The sequence below is a fragment of the Alnus glutinosa genome, chromosome 2 (assembly GCF_958979055.1).
Source record: "Alnus glutinosa chromosome 2, dhAlnGlut1.1, whole genome shotgun sequence".
NCBI classification, from domain to species: domain Eukaryota; kingdom Viridiplantae; phylum Streptophyta; class Magnoliopsida; order Fagales; family Betulaceae; genus Alnus; species Alnus glutinosa.
Genome location: NC_084887.1, coordinates 4,504,046 through 4,525,000, shown reverse-complemented (window position 1 = coordinate 4,525,000; position 20,955 = coordinate 4,504,046). Strand labels below are relative to the sequence as shown.

The window sequence follows — 20,955 nt, the reverse complement described above, 5'->3', positions numbered from 1 at the left end:
ATTGTTCTTATTGTGACCGTGACCATCATGTGCGAGAAACATGTTGGAAAATGAATGGGTATCCGCCAGAACACCCTAAACATGCATCAAACAAATCCAATCACAGAAGTACCTCTTTTGAGTGCAACCAAAGCCATCATTCTTCAGTCAACAATGTCCAGGAGGGTCCAGTTATTCAGGACGTGCCGTCGGTGTCAAATGGACTCTCTGATTTGCAACTCCAACAAATCCTATCTATCATACAGGGTAAAGGGACACCACCATCTGCCGATCCTAAGGCTAATGCTGCTGCTGCTTCTTCAGGTTTGTTATAGGCATTGTTGCACCTCCATCAATTAATTATTGATAGTGGTGCAACAGACCACATTACCTCATCTCCAAAATTGCTTGTCAACCAACGTAAGAACACCCTTTTGCCACCAGTTACTATGCCAAGTGGAGAGCAGGCTCCAATTACATCTATTGGGAATTTACCTTTGAATTCAACTGTTACCTTAAAAAATGTGCTTGGTGTGCCAACTTTTAAGGTGGACTTAATGTCTGTGAGTAGAATTACGAAAGATCTCAATTGTTCAGTAACCTTCTTCCCTTATTGGTGTATTTTGCAGGACTTGAGGACGAAGACGACAATTGGTTTGGGTAAACAACGAGACAGACTTTATTACTTGGTTGCGTTAGCCTCAGAGAAGCCACAACATCCATCCGCAGCAACCATTTCTTGCCATTCACCCAGTTCTCAGGTCACCTCCTCCACCGCCTTGTGGCATCAACGTTTGGGCCATTTGTCTTCCTCTAGATTAGATTTTATGGCAAAAAAATTGTTGAATTTCTCTTTCCAGTCTAATAATGCTTGTGCTGTTTGTGCACTTGCAAAACAAAGTAGACTTCCATTTTCTGTTAGTTCTATTTCATCTATTAGACCTTTTGAATTGATTCATTGTGACATTTGGGGAACCTATAAAATTGCTTCTTTTTTTGGTGCAAAATATTTTTTGACTATTGTGGATGATTATTCTAGATTCACATGGGTTTTTTTTTATGCATCACAAAAGTGAAACACAACATTTGCTTTCCAATTTTTTCTCATTTGTTCACACCCAATTCCATGTTTCTATAGCCAATATTCGGGTTGATAATGGTGGCGAATTCTTTTCTATGCGGGATTTTTTTAAACAAAACGGGACCACTTATCAACATTCTTGTGTCTATACCCCTCAACAAAATAGGGTTGTAGAGCGCAAGCACCGCCATATTCTTGAGTCAGCTCATGCCTTTCGTTTTCAAGCCCACCTTTCTTTACTTTTTTGGGCAGAATGTGTTTCTACTGCCGTTCATATTATCAACCGTTTGCCCACACCACTCATTTCTCATAAAACCCCTTTTGAACGGCTTTATGGCAAGCTCCCTTCTTATTCCCACCTTCAAGTTTTTGGGTGTCTTGCATATGCTACTATTGTGCACGTCCCCCATAAATTCGCCCCTCGCGCCAAGCGTTGTATTTTTCTTGGCTATCCAGTTGGTCAAAAAGCTTACAAACTCTATGACCTTACAACCCATCAAATGTTCACTAGCCGGGATGTTGTTTTTCTTGAAACCATTTTTCCCTATGAGTCAATTCCTTCCACTTTCTCAAAATCAACCCCTGTCCTTCCTCTCCCTGTTTCTGATCACTATCCGGATCCTCCTCCCATCCAACCTCCCTCACCCCCGGATACAATTTCTTCTCAGCCACCGCTTGCTGGTCCTCCTCCCGATCCCACTTTACGTCGTTCTCATCACTCTCATAACCCTCCCACAGCTTTACGTGATTATGTCTGCAACCAAGTGACGTCTCCCAACCATTTGCCGCCTTTGTCATCAAGTCCACAACAAGGTACGCGATACCACTTTGCAATTTTGTATCTTATCATCGTTATTCACCACAACATTACTCCTTTACTGCTACTGTCAGTCAAGATATTGACCCTCAATCTTACACCGAAGCAGCTGCTCATTCCCATTGGCAAGAAGCAATGCACTCTGAATTGGCTGCTTTGGAAGCCAACAACACTTGGTCTCTCACTCCTCTTCCTCCTGGAAAGACACCTATTGGTTGTCGTTGGGTTTATAAAATCAAAAGGCACTCGGATGGCACTATTGACCGTTTCAAAGCTCGTTTGGTTGCGAAAGGTTACACCCAGCTTGAAGGTATAGATTACCATGACACTTTTTCTCCCATTGCTAAAATGATTACTGTTCATTGCTTATTGGCTTTAGCAGCTGCCCAAAATTGGTCTCTTCACCAACTTGATGTCCACAATGCATTTCTCCATGGTGATCTCCAAGAAGAAATTTATATATCCCCACCTCCTGGTCTTCGGCGACAGGGGGAGAATCTAGTATGTCGCCTTCACAAGTCGTTATATGGCTTAAAGCAAGCTTCTCGACAATGGTTTGCCAAATTCTCTACAACTATCCAAGCTGCTGGATTTGTTTAATCCAAAGCAGATTACTCGTTATTCACATGTCGGAAAGGCAAATCTTTTACAGCTTTGTTGATATATGTTGATGACATTCTCATTACGGGTAACGATGACAATGCCATATTAACTCTCAAGCAATTTCTGCATAGCCGTTTTCGGATTAAAGATTTGGGTAATTTGAAGTATTTTCTCGGCATTGAAGTTTCTCGATCAAAGAAAGGTATTTCCATCTCGCAATGAAAATATACTTTGGAAATTCTAAAAGATGGTGGACTCTTGGGTTCTAAACCCGTGAACTTTCCCATGGAGCAAAACATAAAACTCTCGGATTCAGGTGAATTGCTTAAAGATCCATCTCAATATAGGCGACTTGTTGGACGCCTAATTTATTTGACTATTACCCGACCAAATATCACCTATTCGGTCCATGTGCTAAGCAGATTCATGCATGCACCACGCAAACCACACATGGAAGCTGCCTTGCGTGTGTTGCGTTTTTTGAAAAGCAGTCCAGGACAAGGTTTGTTTTTCCCTTCTCAGAATAATTTATCCTTGCGAGCCTTTTCTGATTCAGACTGGGCTAGTTGTCCAATATCTCGTAGATCCACTACGGGTTATTGCCTTTTTTGGGGATCTTCTCTTATTTCCTGGCGGACAAAAAGGCAAAAAACCGTATCTCTCTCTTCAGCAGAAGCCGAGTACAGAGCCATGACAGGTACATACTGTGAATTATCCTGGCTACGCTCATTATTGACAGATTTGAGAATATTGCATCCAAACCCAGCATTGTTATATTGTGATAACACATCCGCCTTACATATAGCAGCCAATCCCGTTTTCCATGAAAGAACCAGACATATAGAAATGGATTGCCATTTTATTTGTGATAAAATACAAGATGGCTCGATTGTAACCAAACATGTTGCTTCAACAAATCAGCTTGCGGATGTGTTCACCAAGACATTGGGAAAGGAAGCTTTCTCGACTATGATACGCAAGTTGGGAGTTCTCGATATTCACTCTCCAACTTGAGGGGGAGTGTTGAGAAAGACATAATATCAGGATCCTTCATTAACATAATATCCGGCCATTCATTGACAAATATTGTATTAGTTGTATTTTATTTAGTTGCCTTTTGTATTTTGATTTCCTAGAATAGATCAGCGTGATAGTAGGAAATATCCTGTATAAAGCTGTCTCCTAATTCAATAGAAAGTAATTCAAGGCAATATTCTTTTCCATCTTTACAATCCTCTGCAGGAGCTGCAGCCCACAAAGACAAAAGATCATCCTGAAATCAAGGCCTGGTTTATGTAATGGAATTGGTGGTGGAGAGAAGAAGAAAGGTAAGCTGGAACATGATAATTGGTCAAATAGAACTATATATTATCCTGAGTTATGTAATGGAATTGTTATTTTTTTGGGATTATTGGTGTATTGCAGGTAAAAAGGGTGACAAAGCTGAGTCGTCAACAGAATCTGAGCCTATGGATGCAACAACAAACGGTGCTGCTTCTCATCCCAAGACTGAGTCTTTTTTTATTTTTTTGTCAACCCCCGTGTGAATTTTGGTACTTTGTTCAACCTTGGTACTACTATGATAGCAATAGTGTAATTAAAGTTGATTCCAGTTCCAACTGTAAATCATCAAACTTGTTAGGGCTTTGGCTTTCACTTGCTCTTATTGGATGTGTACCTTTGGCGGCAGCACCATCTATACATGGCCTTGTAAAGTAAAATTCCATTAAAAATGGTGAATTTTCAGTGTATATAACCAAAACTAGTGATCATCCTCCTTTTTCTTTTTTTCCCCATAATTACTGGGTTGTTGCATTTTTGTTCCTTAAGGAGGATTTTGAAGTTAAAACTTTAGATTATTATATCGTATAATTTTTATACTAATATGCCCATATTTCTTCGGCATTGTTCTTTGGAACAAAACATGACGATTTGTTCAGGGAACCTATTCATATTATAGTCAGTGGCGTTTTGTTATCAAGCTTAAAGCTTTGATCTTGCTTTGCATTTGTGACTGAAACGTGAATATGCTTTTCTTCTGGATGTGTCATTTTGTGACTCAAACGTGACTGGACTTAGATTTCATTACAGGACTTGAAAATAAATATTGCTTTTGACATCAATAGTTCAATTCTACCACAACTGGATTCTTAAAGGGCACTAAATGCCTATTGGATTTTGTTGGGTATAACTATAAACCCATGAGTGGAAAAGAAATAAGTTTCATATTGAAAAGATTAGACAAGTATGAATGATTAATGTAACACAATTAAACCCAATTACATCAACTTAAGATTTTGGATTGAGTGGTCTTCCTATATATTATATTATGGTCTTCCAAGTGTTTATGCTTCCAATAAAAGTATAATTAAGAACCGATGGTTTGACAGGGGTTAGTGTTTATCTCCTCAACAAGTTTAATCTATTTATGCTCTTCATGATGTATACAAGTTATTTCCCATGTGAACTGCATATTTTCAAAACTAGCTAGTGATCATCCTTTTCTCCCAACATTACGATGGATTTTCAACTGTCCTTTTTATCAATAGAGAAATTGAAAATATATTGCCTTGACTTGAGGAGGAAATTTCTCAATAAATTGTCTTTGCATTGCTTAATGTCTTGCTAATTTTTCAAGATAGCTTGGTTTTCTTTGTTATATATACCTTAAAAATATACAAATTTGTGGGACTTTAAGATATTCTTTTGTGGCAGAATAGTACGTGATAAGAGAAATTGCAGTTTCGATTGTATTGTTCAAATGTAATGCTATAAGTCCCTCTTGTGTCTCTTTCGTGTCATTTATAATGATGTGGCTTTTAAATCACCATTGAGCTTGTGATTGATCATTATTGAATTTTAATTAAATGATGATTTTAAAAACTACCTCATTATTGGAGAGACACAAGAAGAACTTATAGAATTACTCTTCGGCAAACCAAGAAAGTGAAGTGATGGAATGTTTAAGAATATTGTGGTTTGAAAACCAAATTTGGCATTGGGCTTGTAATGATCTTCTCAAATATCAGAAGGATCTGAAAGTTGAAGCGGTAGAATGCTTGACAGGTGCAGGATCTTGAGGATTTTGGGAAGAGGGTGCACATCATGTTATTTACTGAAAAGGACTCCAGCTTTTATGTCTTCTTCATCTTGGTTTCCATCCCTTTCTGCCACATGGTTCCACTTCCTCTTAGCTCGAGATTGTTTTTTTACTCAACTTGCTCCCTACTTGAAAATGTGAAGGAGCTCTAAAATGAAACCATTTTTTCCAAGAGTAATGCCAAGCTATTTTTTTCCAAGAAATGATTTGCTCATTTCTTGCAAGTGAAAACAACATAAAATTGGATGAAAGCTTTACCGTACTTTTCTGTCTCACTTGCTTAGAGTAATGCCAAACGGCCACAGATGAGATGAGTAATGTTAGAGACCATTTTTTTTATCCTTTTAAAATTGATGTATCTTTTAAAATCTCCATTAAATTAAAATTCAATAATGATCCATCTCAAATTCAATGGTAATTTAAAAACTCATATCAACTTTGAAAGGATAAAAAATAATTAAAAGAGACGGTCTCTACTCCCTAGCATTACTCGAGATAAGATTCATATATCAAAGCAGGGTACGTATGAATGTGACTAATGATCACATCTTGGAGATAGAAATTATCATCATAATAATATTCCATATATGAGAGAAAATTATTATCATAAGAACACTCCAAATACTTCTACAAGTCCACACATTTTTTCACCTCAGTCTAGGAATTTATCAAATACCATCTAACCACTCATTATTACCTTTTGTCTCAAGTATGTTGATTGAATGATATCTGATTATGCATGTGAAGCAAAAGGAGCTTTGAATGCTAAAAACAGATAAGAGTCTACTAGTTTATGTGTTTAAAACCTGGCAGCAGGGTTGAATGTTTTTTATATCTGTTAAAAGCTTCACCTTAAATGAAGTAGCTAGGGGGAAATTGGCCTACTCAACCAAGAACCTTTGTGTCCACCATCAAGAAGATACTGCATTTGAATAGGATGGTGCAACGATGGAACAGAACCTTTGACTGAACTAGCCAATTAATGCTGCTATTTTATTGATAAACTGCTCTCTTGCCTCAGGTTCTGAGTTTAGTCCAACTAGTTATATTTAATATGATGTCTTCATCGTGTTGATCACGTAAATTGTACATACTATGAAATTTTGAGCTTTTCATCTAAGGTGTAGGCATTATGGTTGGTGGGCACATAACTCAGCTCTGGTGGACAAAGTAGAGAGTTCCCATAGCAGAGTGATTTTGAAAGATACAAACTTTTTACTTTTGGATGAAAACTAAAGTGCAATCTATGCTGATTTTGAGGGAATGTTGCATTCAAGAGAATTCAACCAAACTACTGGGATTGCCTCCCATCGTTTGAGCAGGATTATGAATATATGTCAATCTAATTGCTTTCATTCATAGGCACATGTAAAGCTACTTTCTATGCATCTCATTCCGCAATTTCATTTTTCTGTAAATTGGTGTCTATTTGACCTCATTATATCATTTAGTCCATATATATCCTCCTTTCATAATGCTTTTTGGGAAAGTTTTTTGCTTTTTAGCAAAAGCATTAACAAACATATTTATGACACATTAAAACATTTTTTCTAGCCAAAAAGCAAAAAAGCAACCTCTAACAAAATTTATGAAAGGAAACCTACAAGATTGCTCGTAATGACTTTAATTATCTTTGTAAATAATTGGTCTATATGCTGGATATTATGACAATAAGTCAGCTTCCTGCTTCTTCCTCTTCTTTTTCCTTCCCAAACTTCCCTGTGAATCTAACACAATTGACCAAAAAGGTAAAAGACAATGCTTGTATTATCAGCTACTTTTTAACGCTTAAATTTGTCTGAGAACTATGGTCTTATAGAGCATCTTCATTGGACTCTTCAAAATTTCAGTAAATTTTAGTGAAAAAATCTACTTTTTTTAGTTTAATTATCACTTTTAAAAAGTTTCATACATCAAACTTTCTAAAAATTTCTCTATTTTAACTAAATATTATTTTTGTAATAGTTTTGAAAGCAACTACTTTAACTACCGCTCAGAATTGTTTGAAGTTTTGCAAGACTGATGCCATGCCCCCCCCCCCCCCCCCCCCCCCCCCAATTTCATGAAGAAAAAAAAAAAATTGTTGTCATGGATACAACAAATTTATCAATTCATGGGTCTTTTATTGATCTTCCCAGTGAGCTATTATCATAAACGGATTGATAAGGTTCCTCTCGCTGTCCAAGACCTCTGGGTTCTAGCCTTCGATGGACCCATAAGTGGGTGTTTATTAAATCCCTTTCTAATTTGGTTTGCTTGGGTCATTGGATGTTTTGGATTCTGCCTTTTTGCCCTTGAAATTGCTCTTCGTTTTCTTCTTCTTGTCCGGGTCTTTGGGGGGTGTTGGCTCTGGCTTAAGGAACAGGAAGATTGATGAAGGTTGAAGCGGCAAAATGTAGTTTACGTTATTCCACTTGTTGGATTGTTGATAGGATTGTGGAACGTCTTCACTGACGGAGAAGGAGAGACAGAGGGAGGGAGAGAGAGAAACGGGTTGGAAGCGAAAAGAAAACAATATTTTAATGAACAGCATGAGAAAAATGGGGGTTAAATTTGGTGAGAGTTTCTGACAATAATTAGTTTAGAGAAATTTTGAAGAGCTTAATGCATGAGTGTTTTTGAGAACTTTCACCAAAATTTGGTGAAATTTTTGAACTAAATAGTCCAATGAGGATGCTCTTAGTTAACGTATTTCCTGATACATATTACCAAAAAACGTATGTCCACTCAGGTTCACACTCTGAAAAAAGTATTGCTTCATAGGATTACTCTTTTCTTAATAGTAAATGTAGATATCTAACGTCAAACTACCCTAAAAGTGTAAAGTGTCTTACAAATGGATGAGTGGTATCCACCATCTGTCATCATAAGAGAGGATGCCACACTTGTTACAAAGGGAGAGCCAAAGAATCATAGCATGTTTGTGGGGAGCATGCGATTATACCATTCAACCTTAGAACCTCGAGGCCTATTGTTTCCCAAGCTATTTTGACTAAAAATGAGCTGCTGTGGGAAATATTTTACATCAGTTCGTATACCTAATATTAGAATATGATTTGCAGTGTCGTAAAATTAAGATGTCTGAAAGTGAAGGTGATCGATCGAGGTATGTAAATGCTTATGAAACACATCAAACTCTTTAATTATGCAAAATGCAATATTTTCCTTTTATAAACGATAAAAAAGTTGTATACATGTTGTTTACTTGAATAAATGATGTTATGATCCCTTTTAATTATGTCAATGATTGTAATCATAAATATTAATTATATTTTGAAATTGAACAATATACTGGGAATCGTCATGTACAGATGACGGACACAAGTACAGTATAAAGGATTGACCATATATTCTATAGTTTATAGTTTTAATTTATAGCATGATTGGCACAACAATATTTGATTGGTAATCAATCCATCGGGATATGTTTGCTGTGAAGCAGATGGATAGAAAAATGACCTTTTGTTCAAAGAGAGTAATTCTAAAATTAAGACTTTGCCTCTCTTGTTGTTAATGTGTATTTTAAAATTATTATTAGATTTGAAATGGACTACTATTAAATTTTAATTTAATAGTAATTTTAAAAACTGTATAATTTTTTTTTTTTTTTTAGAAAAAAAAAAAAAAAAGGAGAAAAAATAAAATAAAAATTATAGTCTTTCTTCTACTATTCGTCGCTCAGATTTGATGCGGCAATGCGCGGTTGTCTCAAGATTCAGTTCTTAAATCTTATCATCTTATCATCTAAAAGTGACGCAAATGTAAAAAATGTGGGCCGATAGCCCAGTTGTGGTCATGATCACGCGGTGTTGAAATAATTTAGATAGATATATTTCATCAACCAATTAAGGTCCAACATGTGCTTACAATTTCCTTTCACTTTCTTGGAAGAAATGCCAGAATTGGAAGATAACCTACTTAAAACAAAAAAGTTCAAATAGAATTTTTTTATTTTATATTTTTTTATACAATAATATAATTGTTTATTGTTAATCAAGTTTTGTATTTAACTTTCGTTAATATACTATTTTCAATAAATAAAATAACTTATGCATCTAATCCATCGAGTAACATAGTCTATTTGGGAAAGTTTTGTTTTAATTAAGTTCTTTTTATCACAATTCACTCATCACTCTAACAATCCACTGTCACGTTGCCGGAACCCAAAGCCACCATCTTCTTCCTCTCGCCTCTCATCTCAAATTCTCTCATATCTCATAAACTCTCAAATTTTGCAATGTGTATCATTTTGTTCAAAACTATTATTTGGTGTTTGATATATGTTTATATCTCCTAGTGGCATTATTGTGCAAATATATGTTGATGTTCATTGTTAGATTTGTTTCGTATAGTTCATTATTATTATTTTTAAAATTGTTTAAAATATGTCCTAATAAAAATTTAAAAATTATCTAAAAGATTAAAATAGATTCAAAATGCATGTGGATAACGAATAATAATTGTAATAACTGCATATATATAGTCAGTAAAAACATGATGCAAATACATATCAATATAAATATCTAAAATTAATGTTCGCATTTTGTGAATGCATTAAAGTCTACCTGTACACCTACCTCTTCTACACTCCATGGCTTAAAAAGAAAAAAGATATATGTCGTCATTAGACTTACAAAAGATCAAATGACCATAAGACATTTTCCAATTTTTTTTTTGAATATAATGTGTGAAGAATAGAAATTTTTACAAACAAATAATTTTATACAACCCACATATAAAATTGATATGTGTCCTTTAAACATGCGAGAATTACATTTTTTTTTTATTAATACTATTAAAAAAGTATAAAGAAGCACATATTATTAAAAAAATATATAATTTTTACATGTGAAGGAACACATATCAATTTAATATATAGATGATATAAAATTTTTTACAAATCAATTTGTTGAAAATTACTGGCCATGTGTGAATGTTAAAGGTGGCCCTCCGCTATCATGCCCCCATATTTTAATAGGAGTAAAAGACATCCTTATCGTGTAGAAGGAAAATTTAAAAGATCAAAAATTTTGAATGGCTGATGAAATTTTTGTTAATTTTGATTTTTTTTTAATAAAAAAAAAATTATCATAAAGATTGAATGGCTGATGAAACTTCTAGCCTGTCATCCTTTACTTTTGCTTTTTTGTTTTCTTCACTTCCCGTGGCTAAAGCTGTCCTATTCTTGCATGAGGAAAGCAATCGGAAGGAGCCGATTCTTTGTATATACCTGTACGTTATAAAGGACTGGCTCCTCTCCTATAGAGGATCCTGGTCCCCTTTACATGGCCTCACTGAACTTTCTTTAAGCAGTGCCCAATGCCTGGTCCGTTGGCTTCTCCATCTGCTTTACATCTTCCTTAATTCTACGCTCCCAACACCTCTCATCACTACTTCAACAGCGGGTTTCAGCATCACTCGATTCACCGACAACAAATGGCTGAGGGAGTTCTCTTAAACGTTGCTGCGAGCATCATTACGAGTTCAGGATCTCTTGCTCTCCAAGAGATTGGACTGCTCTGTGGTTTCAAAGATGAGCTTCAGAAGCTCGGGAACACGGTTTCCACCATCCAAGCTGTGCTTTTGGATGCAGAGGAGCAGCAGGCCCACAACCATGCGGTCAAAGATTGGCTTGGAAAGCTCAAGGATGCCATGTACGAAGCCGACGACTTGCTCGATGACTTCTCCACTGAACTTCTACGGCGACAAGTCATGGCAGGGGATAACAAGGCAAAACAGGTAAATTCATAAGTTTTAGTTTAAAATACCTCAACAGAACATCTCTAAACAATAAATCCACAGCAACAATTTGCTCATTATAATGTTAAACCCATTTCGAACAAATCTAACTTAAATTTAAGACAATTACAAACATGACCTTCATATTTTCCTTTATTAAACACACAACCCAAAAAAAATGTTTTTTTTAACTTTTAGGTATGAACCATGCTGAATAGTTGTGGGTATTACAGGCACGCATCTTCTTTTCCAAATCAAACCAGCTTGTTTATGGCCTTAAAATGGGTCATAAGATCAAGGCAGTTAGAGCAAAACTGAATGACATCGCAGAGGATAGGAAGAAATTTAGCTTCACTCCACGCCTTATAGAGACACAGCTTGGGCATAGGAGGAGAGAAGATACACACTCTTTTGTACCTGAGGAAGAAGTCATTGGGAGAGAGGACGAAAAGAAGGCTATTAAAGCGTTGTTATTTGATTCCAATGTGAAAGAGTATGTTTCCATCATTCCCATAGTTGGGATTGGTGGACAAGGAAAGACCACGCTTGCTCAGTATGTGTACAATGACGAGGAGGTCCAAAGACATTTTGATTTAAGGCTGTGGGCATGTGTCTCTGATCCTTTTGACTTAAAAACTATTGTTCAAAAGCTCATTGAATCTGCAACTAAGAAGAAACCTGAAAGTCTTGTGATAGATCCGTTGCAAAGTGAGCTTCGAGTAACAATTGGTGAGAAGCGATACTTACTTGTCTTAGACGATGTATGGAATGACAATTCTAATGATTGGTCCCGCTTGAAAAATCTGTTGCTGGGTGGCCTGAGGGGAAGCAAAGTTTTGATTACTACACGTATCGAAAAAGTTGCAAAGCTTACTGGTACAATTTCACCATACCGTTTGGGAGGTTTATCTGAAAATAATTCTTGGAATTTATTTAAGAAAATGGCATTTAAAGATGGGGAAGAGCCAAAGAATCCAAAGCTAGTGGAAATTGGAAAGGAGATCGTACAAAAGTGTGCACGAGTTCCTCTTGCTATAAGGAGCATAGGGAGTCTATTATACTTCAAAAATTCAGTGGATGAATGGTTGTACTTTAAAAATAATAAGCTTCACAAAATAACTCAACAGGATAATGTTATTTTCCCAATACTAAAGTTGAGTTATGATCATCTCCCACCACACTTGAAGCAATGTTTTGCCTTTTGTTCGCTGTTTCCAAAAGATTCTATAATTGGAGTGAAGATGTTGATTCAGCTATGGATAGCGCAAGGCTTTATTCATTCGTCAGACATAACAATACGTCTCGAAGATGTTGGTCATGAGTATTTTACGGATTTACTTTGGAGGTCGTTTTTCCAAGACATACGAAGAAATAAATATGGTGATATAGAAAGTTGCAAAATGCATGACCTTATACATGAGCTTGCACAATTTGTAGCTGGGAATGAGTGCTTATTTTCAAATTCAGATGCAGTAAAAGTAGTTGAAGGAACTCGCCATGTGGTATTCAATTCTTTAAATTCAGTATGGGATATTTCAGCTCCCTTGCTCGAGGCAAACAGAATTAGAACGCTTCTTCTGCGACCTCGAAGAATTGAATTCTTTCTGTCAAAACTTGATTGGAATAGGCGAGTCTATGACACACTTATTTCAAGTTTTAAATGCTTGCGTGCTTTGAATTTGAGTGGATCAAATATTCAGGAAGTGCCGAATTCCATTGGCAAGTTAAAGCATCTAAGATATCTTAATCTTTCTTGGAATATGGATATCAAACTACTCCCCGCTTCTATAACTAAATTGCAGAATTTGCAAACACTAATACTTGACTTTTGCAGTGGGCTTAAAGAATTGCCAAAAGACACTAGAAACTTGATCAGCCTTAGGTATCTTGCGCTTTATGAGTGTCATAGCTTGACTCATATGCCGCCTGGACTGGGAAAGTTGACCGCTCTCCAAAAACTGTCGTTTTACATTTTAGGGAAGAAGGAAAGTTTTGTTCCAAAGCAAAAGGGTGGCCTAAGCGATCTAAATGGTTTAGGTGAGTTGAGAGGAAGCTTATGTATCAAGGGTTTAGAGCACTTGAGATCTTCTCCATTAGAAGCCAGGGCTGCAAACTTGGAGAGGAAACAATACCTTCGAAGACTGAAATTAGAGTGGGACCATTATATAGAAGCTGGTTATGATAGTGATACGGAAATTGCAAAGGATGAACAGTTGTTGCAAAACCTTCGGCCACACCTAAATTTGAAAGAATTAATTATAAAAGGGTATGCAGGCGTGAGGTTTTCCAGCTGGGTCTCCTCGCTCTCGAATTTGGTTTCACTTACCATAAGCAATTGTAAATGGTGCCAACATATCCCACCATTGGACCGATTCCCTGTTCTCAAGGATCTTTCTCTTCAGAACTTGAGTGCACTGGAGTACATAAGCAATGATGCCATTGATGTGTCCTCTTCTTCCCTTCAAAGTCTCTCGCTTTGGAAATTGCCTAAGTTGAGGGGATGGTGGAGGATGAGGGAAGCAGTAACAACAGGGAGCGAAACAACACCCTCGTCTTCCTCCCCCTTTTCCACTCTCTCCAAATTGAAGTATCTTGATCTTTCTTTTTTAGAGAAACTTGAATATCTGCGAGAGGAGTGGCTGCAAAACCTAACTTCTCTTGAGATTCTTAAAATTTGGGAATGTCCTAAACTACAAATATCCATGTCTCCACTCTTTCAACATCTCGCTGCGCTTGAAGATATGGAGATTCATAACTGCAAAGAACTTATCAGCAAGGAGGATGAAGAGGGCGCGCAATGCCTTGGACCTACAATACTTCGTCATCTACAAATGAAAAGCATTACAAGCTTGGTGTCTCTCCCAAGGGAGCTTAGACATGCTACAGCTCTACAATGGCTTGACATTGAGAACTGCCCTAGTTTGGTGTCTTTACCAGAGTGGATAGCCGACCTCACTTCACTTCAGACACTTCAGATCTTCAATTGTAGCAATTTAAAATCATTGCCTGAAGCTATGCGCCGCCTCACCTCTTTACGGCGTCTGACAATTTTGCAGTGTCCTGAATTGGAGGAAAGATGTAAAGAAGGAATAGGCATGGATTGGCCAAAAATAGCTCACATCCCAAACTTTTCGAACAAGTGGGATATCAGCAATTTGTATGGAATGGATCCATAGCCTAATGCAGTACCAATTTTCTTGTTGTTGCTGTTCATCTCCATTTTAATTTGTCAGGCTTTTGATAAATAATCTTTGACTTCGTATGCAGAACCAACTGTAGCATGGAACAAACCCACCAACTGTAGCATGGAACAAACAAGGGTTTAAGAATAGACACATTTTCAGACCTTGCCGAAAAATCAGATTTGCACAAAGCTCTCAAATTTCCAGTAATTGTTTACTATCTTTCACTTCAATGGCAGTCCTAAGTGTCTAATATCTTGTTTCTTTTCTTTTCTTTTTATATCTTTTTTAAAAATGTTTCTTGCATTTTCATTTGAAATGTATATTCTACAAATGGTAGCATCGCGCATTGGGTAAAAGACTTATGATAGACCAGGGAAGTCAATCCCATCCCAAATTTTCATAATAACGCAATAAAAGTTTTGCATACCTCTTGGTTTTCTCATAATAAAATGCATATTTAGACATATTCTTTTTGTTATTATTGTTACTGGAGTTTAACTGCAATTCTCTCTGTTCATGGATTGATTTTACCTTTTTCCTGATTTCATTGAAAGATTTTGAGTTACTATTGAGTTTATTATTTGGTTTTTTGATGGTCGGCAGAGACATGCATAGAAAAGCATCAATTCATGAAATGGGTGTGAGAATCATTGGGGGATTTCTGCAATATGCTCGGATATTTCAGCCTCACTTGTAAACAAAACAATGGACACTATACAGAGCACTTCCATGATGAGGAAGTTCGGGTGAGTAAATGTTGCAAGAATGACAGTTGTTCTACTAAACGTATGGAATGGATCCGTAGCCTAATGCACCAATTATTCTTCAGGTTTTTATGTCTCCAATTAGATAATAATTTTCTTCTTCTTCTTGTTCATCTTTGTTTTACTCTGTCAGGCTTTTGATATATCATATTTGATTTCATATGCAGGAAGAAACAACAATTTTAGCATAGACGCTTCTTCAAACCTTGCCAACAATCAGATTTGTGCAAAGCTTTAATATTTCCAGTAATTTTTTTTTTTTAAATGTAATATATAATTTTGCATTACTCTGTTAGGATTTTCTCATTGTCAAATGTAGGTTGTGTTGAACAATTTGAGGCATATTCTTTTCATTATTATGGCTATGGGAGCCTAACTGCAAGTAGCTCTGTTCATGGATGAAATTTACACTTCCATTATTTTCATTGGAAATTTTTGAGTTATTGTTGAGTTTATTATTTGGGTTTTTGATTGACACAACACATTCTTAGAAACCAGCAATTCATGAATGTGGAGATTTATGTAATCTGTTTGGATATGACAGTCTCACTTCTTCAAAGAGATTAACTTTGACCAGATCTATACCCACTTATTGCTAAGATGCCAAAGGAAAACAAGAGACTTCGTATAAGTTTCTCTCTTTTATCTATTGGTGGATTGTATACCATTGTTATTTGTCAAGAAATGAAATGTCAATGTGATTCCTTCTTCCTTATTTCGCTCTAAGGGTTTTGATATTTTTGAGAATTTCTGATTTATCCAATTTCATATGCAGAATCAATTGAAGCACTGACATAACTGGATTTAAGATAATTCAAAACTTCTTCATTCTGCAACTATATATGCAATAAGTTGATAAGCCGGCCGGGAATTAAAAAATCTGCTAGAACTTGATTTTTCAGTCCAAACTGCACCCTTGATGCCATGTCCCTGCTGCTTTGTTGATCTTCTTGATGGCATATCGATATTGTGGTTGGAAAACCAAATTTGGCAACTACAGTACTCCTAGAATAGCATCCTAAGTAGAGGGATCATAATATCAACGAAGGCCAAGAAAGGATCTCTAAAATCAAGCTATTTTTCCCTCCTAGATTTCTATATTTTCTCAAATGTGTTTGGTAACTTAGTTTGGATTAAAAGAACAATCTTGATGTTTTTGTATAGACATATATGCACAATTTTAGTGATGGAATATTTGAATTTTGCTCGATTTGGTTACTGAGAACAGTTTGTCCAGCAAATTTCTAGAACTGCAGCTTGTTTACCATTCTAAATTGCTAGCCAAGAAAAATGAAGAAAAGAAAATCTGCTCAAGATTAGGGAGTAATAATTAATTTGCCCACTAGAAGCACCTATGATTTTTCTAATTTGCATATCCAATTTTCTGTAAAGTGTTATCTGATTGTATTGTAAATTTTTTAAATTATGATAATTGCAGGTAATTCAATTATCATAATTTGCATTTGAGAATACAAGACAGTTGCTGCTTGTTATAATTTGCTTAAGCAGGGACGAAACTGAGTTGTTTATTTATTTTTTGAGGGGGCGTATGTGATTCAAAAATAAAATACGAATGTATATTTTTTAACAATTGATTTATGATTACATCTTCTACTATTTATACAAAAACATCTTTTACGTAGATTAAAAAAAAAATGTAATTTAAAACATGAGATATTTAAAAGATAGATTATAAAAAATTATTAGTTATTGCAACTTTAAAGATGAATAGCTGTTCAAACAAAACTTCAAAAAATTTAATGTGCTATCTAGATAATGAAATAGGTTGCATTGATTACCCACAATCAAAATCAGTAGTAAATCACAAAATCAATCACAACCGCTAGAGTTTTAGTTATTTCGGAGAATAAAGGAAAGGTTGAGGCTTTGATTATTTATCATCGATGATGGATGAGTAATGTTATATGTCTTTTGTGTCTTTTAAAATTATTATTGAATTTGTAATAATTTATTATTAAATTTTGAATTATTAGTAATTTTAAATGCCATGTCAATTTTAAGGGAAATCAGATGCTCTGATCCGTTTAAGCAAAATCTAAGGCTATAAAAGATGGCCATGTCATTTAAAAGACAATTTGAAAAGTTAACGGCATCACAAACTTAACAGAACCCTTCTCCCATCCAAACCAAAATCCCATCCTTCCATCCTTACCCTGCAAAGCTGCTTGCTCGCCGGCTGCCCCCTCATCTTTCTCCATCTCCATTCCACACACCCTGCAAGTCAAATCCCTTCTCCCATCCAAACACAAATCCCTTCTCCCATCCAAACACAAATCTCTTCTCCCATCCAAACTTAAAAACGGATTTCCTCTTGTTTGGGTGCTGAGAAAACGCAGGATTTTTTACTCCCAGTGCCTTCGCCGACATCATCCGTGACCCACCGGCACCGCGTCCTCCCCAACGGTGGTTAGCCTACCGTGTGTCTTCCTCAGGTTCTCTCACCTCTCTCTCAGCCTCTCGCTTTGATCTCTCTCAGTCGTTTGCTCAGATGAAGAGGAAAGGAAGAGAACAAAAAAAAAAAAAAAAGGCAGGGAGAAAGAAGAGAAGAATGGAAGAAATCGATGGGCCAGGTTGGCTGTCGGTGGCGGAGGCTGAACTTTGGGGGAGGGAGGAGGGTTTCGGTGGGAGAGGGAAAAATGGAAGAAATCGATGGGAATTGGAACAGATGGAAGAAATGGGAAAAATGGACGGGAAGGGATGGAAGAAATTGACGGCAGTGGGTTTTTTTTTTTTTCTTTTTTTCTTTTTTTTAACGGCTGTTTCAATTTTTTTTTTTTTTTTTTTTTTTTTTTGAGAATAGGCAATTTCTCACCCTTAGATCTTTTTAAAAATATCTGAGCCATGAATCGACTCTTCTCCATTTCACATGAAATGGAGAGGATCCGAATCCCTTTTAGGGGTATACAAGAGAGACAAGAGTGACATCAATGACATGGGTGACATTTAAAATTGAGAAATAATAGGGGTACCAAATTCTTTTACCAAAAGATGGGTACCAAATGATGTGGAGTTTATTCATTGGTACTTGTAGCATTTCTTTTTATTAATTATTTTGATCATTTTCAATGAATAAGCTCCACATCATTTGGTACTCATCTTTTGGTAAAAGAATTTGGTACACCTAGCATCCCTCGGGAAAATTACGTCATTGATCCTCGTGGTTGTCCTAAATTACAAAACACTCTATGTCGAATCAAAATTAATTGAGAGATCTTTGTGGTTGGCTTAATTTACAAATTGCTTCCTCAAGTCAAATTCTGTTAAAAATTTCGACAAATTTCATTAGGCGCTATGTCAGCACCAATAAAATGGCGACATATGTCGCTCTTAATAAAAAAATATAAATAAATAAAACTTAAAAAATTATTATTATTGTTTTAAAAAAAAAAATAAATGAAATGGATGGTTGCCAACCGCCCTTTTGGGGGTAGCAACCTCCAACCAATGGGGGGTGGCTGCACACCACCCCAAAGGTGGCCAGGGGTAGCGTGCGGCCAACCCTATATTCCTTTGGGGGTGGCATGCGGCTATCCCTAGGTTTCTTTGGATCTTTAGCCACCTCTTTTCTTTTACGAAATTTTGTTTTTTTTGTTTTTTTGTTTTTTTTAAATAATAATAATAATAATTTTTGAAGTTTTATTTATTTATTTATTAAAAGTGATACGTGTCGATATTTTATTGGATCTGACGTAACGCCTAACAGAATCTGTCAATTTTTTTAATGAAATTTGACTTCAGGGAGCGATTTGTAAATTATGTCAACCATATGGATCTTTGAATTAATTTTGATACAATATGGAGTGATCATTTGTAATTTAGGCTAACCACAATGACCAATACTATAATTTTTTGATAAAATTAATACTTGCTTTTCATATAAAATTAATACTATAATTTTGATACAATAATTTTTTGAATTCTGACAATGGTTTGGCGGAAGCTCGTCGATGGTAATAGCCTGGTGGTTTGGGGTAGCTAAGTTGTGGTCTGGCGTTGCTTGGGGGTAGCTCGGTTAGGGGTGTAAATCATGGCCAGTTATAACAGGTCCAGAACCGTATCTGGGCACTAATCGTATCCGGAAAACCAATCGGTACCCTGTTATTTATAACCGGGTAACTAGGGTACACGGACCCGGTTTTGGATATTGATTTTGAAAAACCCGGTTATACCCGGGTACTCGGAACCGGGTCTGTTAAGTTATTAAAAATAAATAAATAAAAAATACCCCTCCTACCCTTTTACCCTAAGAATACACATGGCCTAACACAAGGACCTTTCTGCCTTTTCACTGAATCACTTTTGCCCATTTCTTTCTTTAACTCTTTCAAGATTAGGGAGAACTAATTAATTTGCCCACTAGAAGCACCTATAATTTGTCTATTTTGCATATCCAATTTGCTGTATAGTGTTATTTGATTGTGTTGTAAATTTTTTAAATTATGACAATTGCAGGTAAGAGGAACCAAGCCAACTAATGATGCATTTGAGAATACAAGACAGTTGCTTGTTGTTGTAATTTGCTTAAGCAGGGACGAAACTGAGATGTTTATTTATATTTAGAGGGGGCGTATGTAATTCGAAAATAAAATATGAATGTATATTTTTTAACAATTGATTTATGATTACATCTTCTACTATTTATATAAAAACATCTTTTACGTAGATTAAAAAAAAATTGTAATTTAAAACATGAGATATTTAAAAGATAGATTATAAAAAATTATTAATTATTGCAACTTTAAAGATGAATGGCCGTGTACTTCAAAAAATTTAATGTGCTATCTAGATAAAGAAATAGGTTGCATTGATTACCCACAATCAAAATCAGTAGTAAATCACCGAATCAATCACGACCGCTAGAATTTGAGTTATTTCGGAGAATAAAGGAAAGGTTGAGGCTTTGATTAATTAGCATCAATGATGGACGAGTAATGCTATATGGCTTCTTCTTTTTTTTTTCTTTTTTTTTTTTGTGTATTTTAAAATTATTATTGAATTTGTAATAATTTATTATTAGATTTTGATTCATAGGTGATTTTAAATATCATGCCACTTTTAGGGGTACACAAGAGAGACGAGTGACATCACTGACATGGGTAACATTTAAAATTAAGGAAAATTGCACCATTGTTCTTTGTGGTTGACCTAATTTACAAATTACTCCCTCAAGTCAAATTTCGTTAAATTTTTTGACAAATTCCATTAGGCTCCATGTCAGCACCAATAAAATAGTGACATGTGTTGCTCTTAATAAAAGAATATAAATAATAAAAACTTAAAAAATTATTATTATTATTATTATTATTATTATTATTATTATTATTATTATTATTTTTAAAACGAAAAATGAAAAGGGTGGTTGTCAACCGCTCCTTTGGGGGTGGCTGCACACCACCCCAAAGGTGGCTAGGGGTAGAGCGCGGCCACCCCTAATTTCCTTTGGGGGTGGCACGCGGCTACCCCTAGGTTCCTTTAGATCGGTAGTCACCCCTTTCCTTTTTATCAAATTTTGTTTTTTTTTTTTTTATATAAAAAAAATAATAATAATTTTGTAAGTTTTATTTATTTATATTTTTTTTAATAAGAGTGACATGTCGATATCTTATTGGATCCGACGTAGCGCCTAACAAAATCTGTCAAAATTTTTAACGAAATTTGACTTCAAG

At 35.7% G+C, this 20,955-nt stretch overlaps 2 protein-coding genes across 5 annotated transcripts in view; both read left to right on the top strand.

Annotated features, from left to right (window-relative positions):
• LOC133860712 (putative disease resistance protein RGA1) overlaps positions 1-4,385 on the top strand; it is a 13,283-nt gene extending 8,898 nt beyond the window's left edge. The window contains exons 10-12 of one of the 2 annotated variants that reach the window (XM_062296293.1): positions 609-3,177; positions 3,723-3,808; positions 3,906-4,385. The gene's annotated coding sequence lies outside the window, so the exon portion shown is untranslated. The remainder of the gene's footprint in view (positions 1-608; positions 3,178-3,722; positions 3,809-3,905) is intronic. The other variant, XM_062296294.1, reaches the window with a different exon arrangement.
• Positions 4,386-10,759: 6,374 nt separating this feature from the next.
• The window catches only part of LOC133860715 (putative disease resistance protein RGA1), a 79,453-nt gene continuing 69,257 nt past the window's right edge, over positions 10,760-20,955 (top strand). Inside the window, exons 1-5 of one of the 3 annotated variants that reach the window (XM_062296298.1) lie at positions 10,760-11,319; positions 11,553-14,476; positions 14,587-14,707; positions 15,108-15,250; positions 15,436-15,687. In XM_062296298.1, the coding sequence (XP_062152282.1) occupies positions 11,017-11,319; positions 11,553-14,476; positions 14,587-14,623 (3,264 nt within the window). In that variant the 5' untranslated portion in view covers positions 10,760-11,016 and the 3' untranslated portion in view covers positions 14,624-14,707; positions 15,108-15,250; positions 15,436-15,687. Of the gene's footprint in view, positions 11,320-11,552; positions 14,477-14,586; positions 14,708-15,107; positions 15,334-15,435; positions 15,688-20,955 lie in introns of those variants that run through there. The other 2 variants (XM_062296297.1, XM_062296299.1) reach the window with 2 other exon arrangements.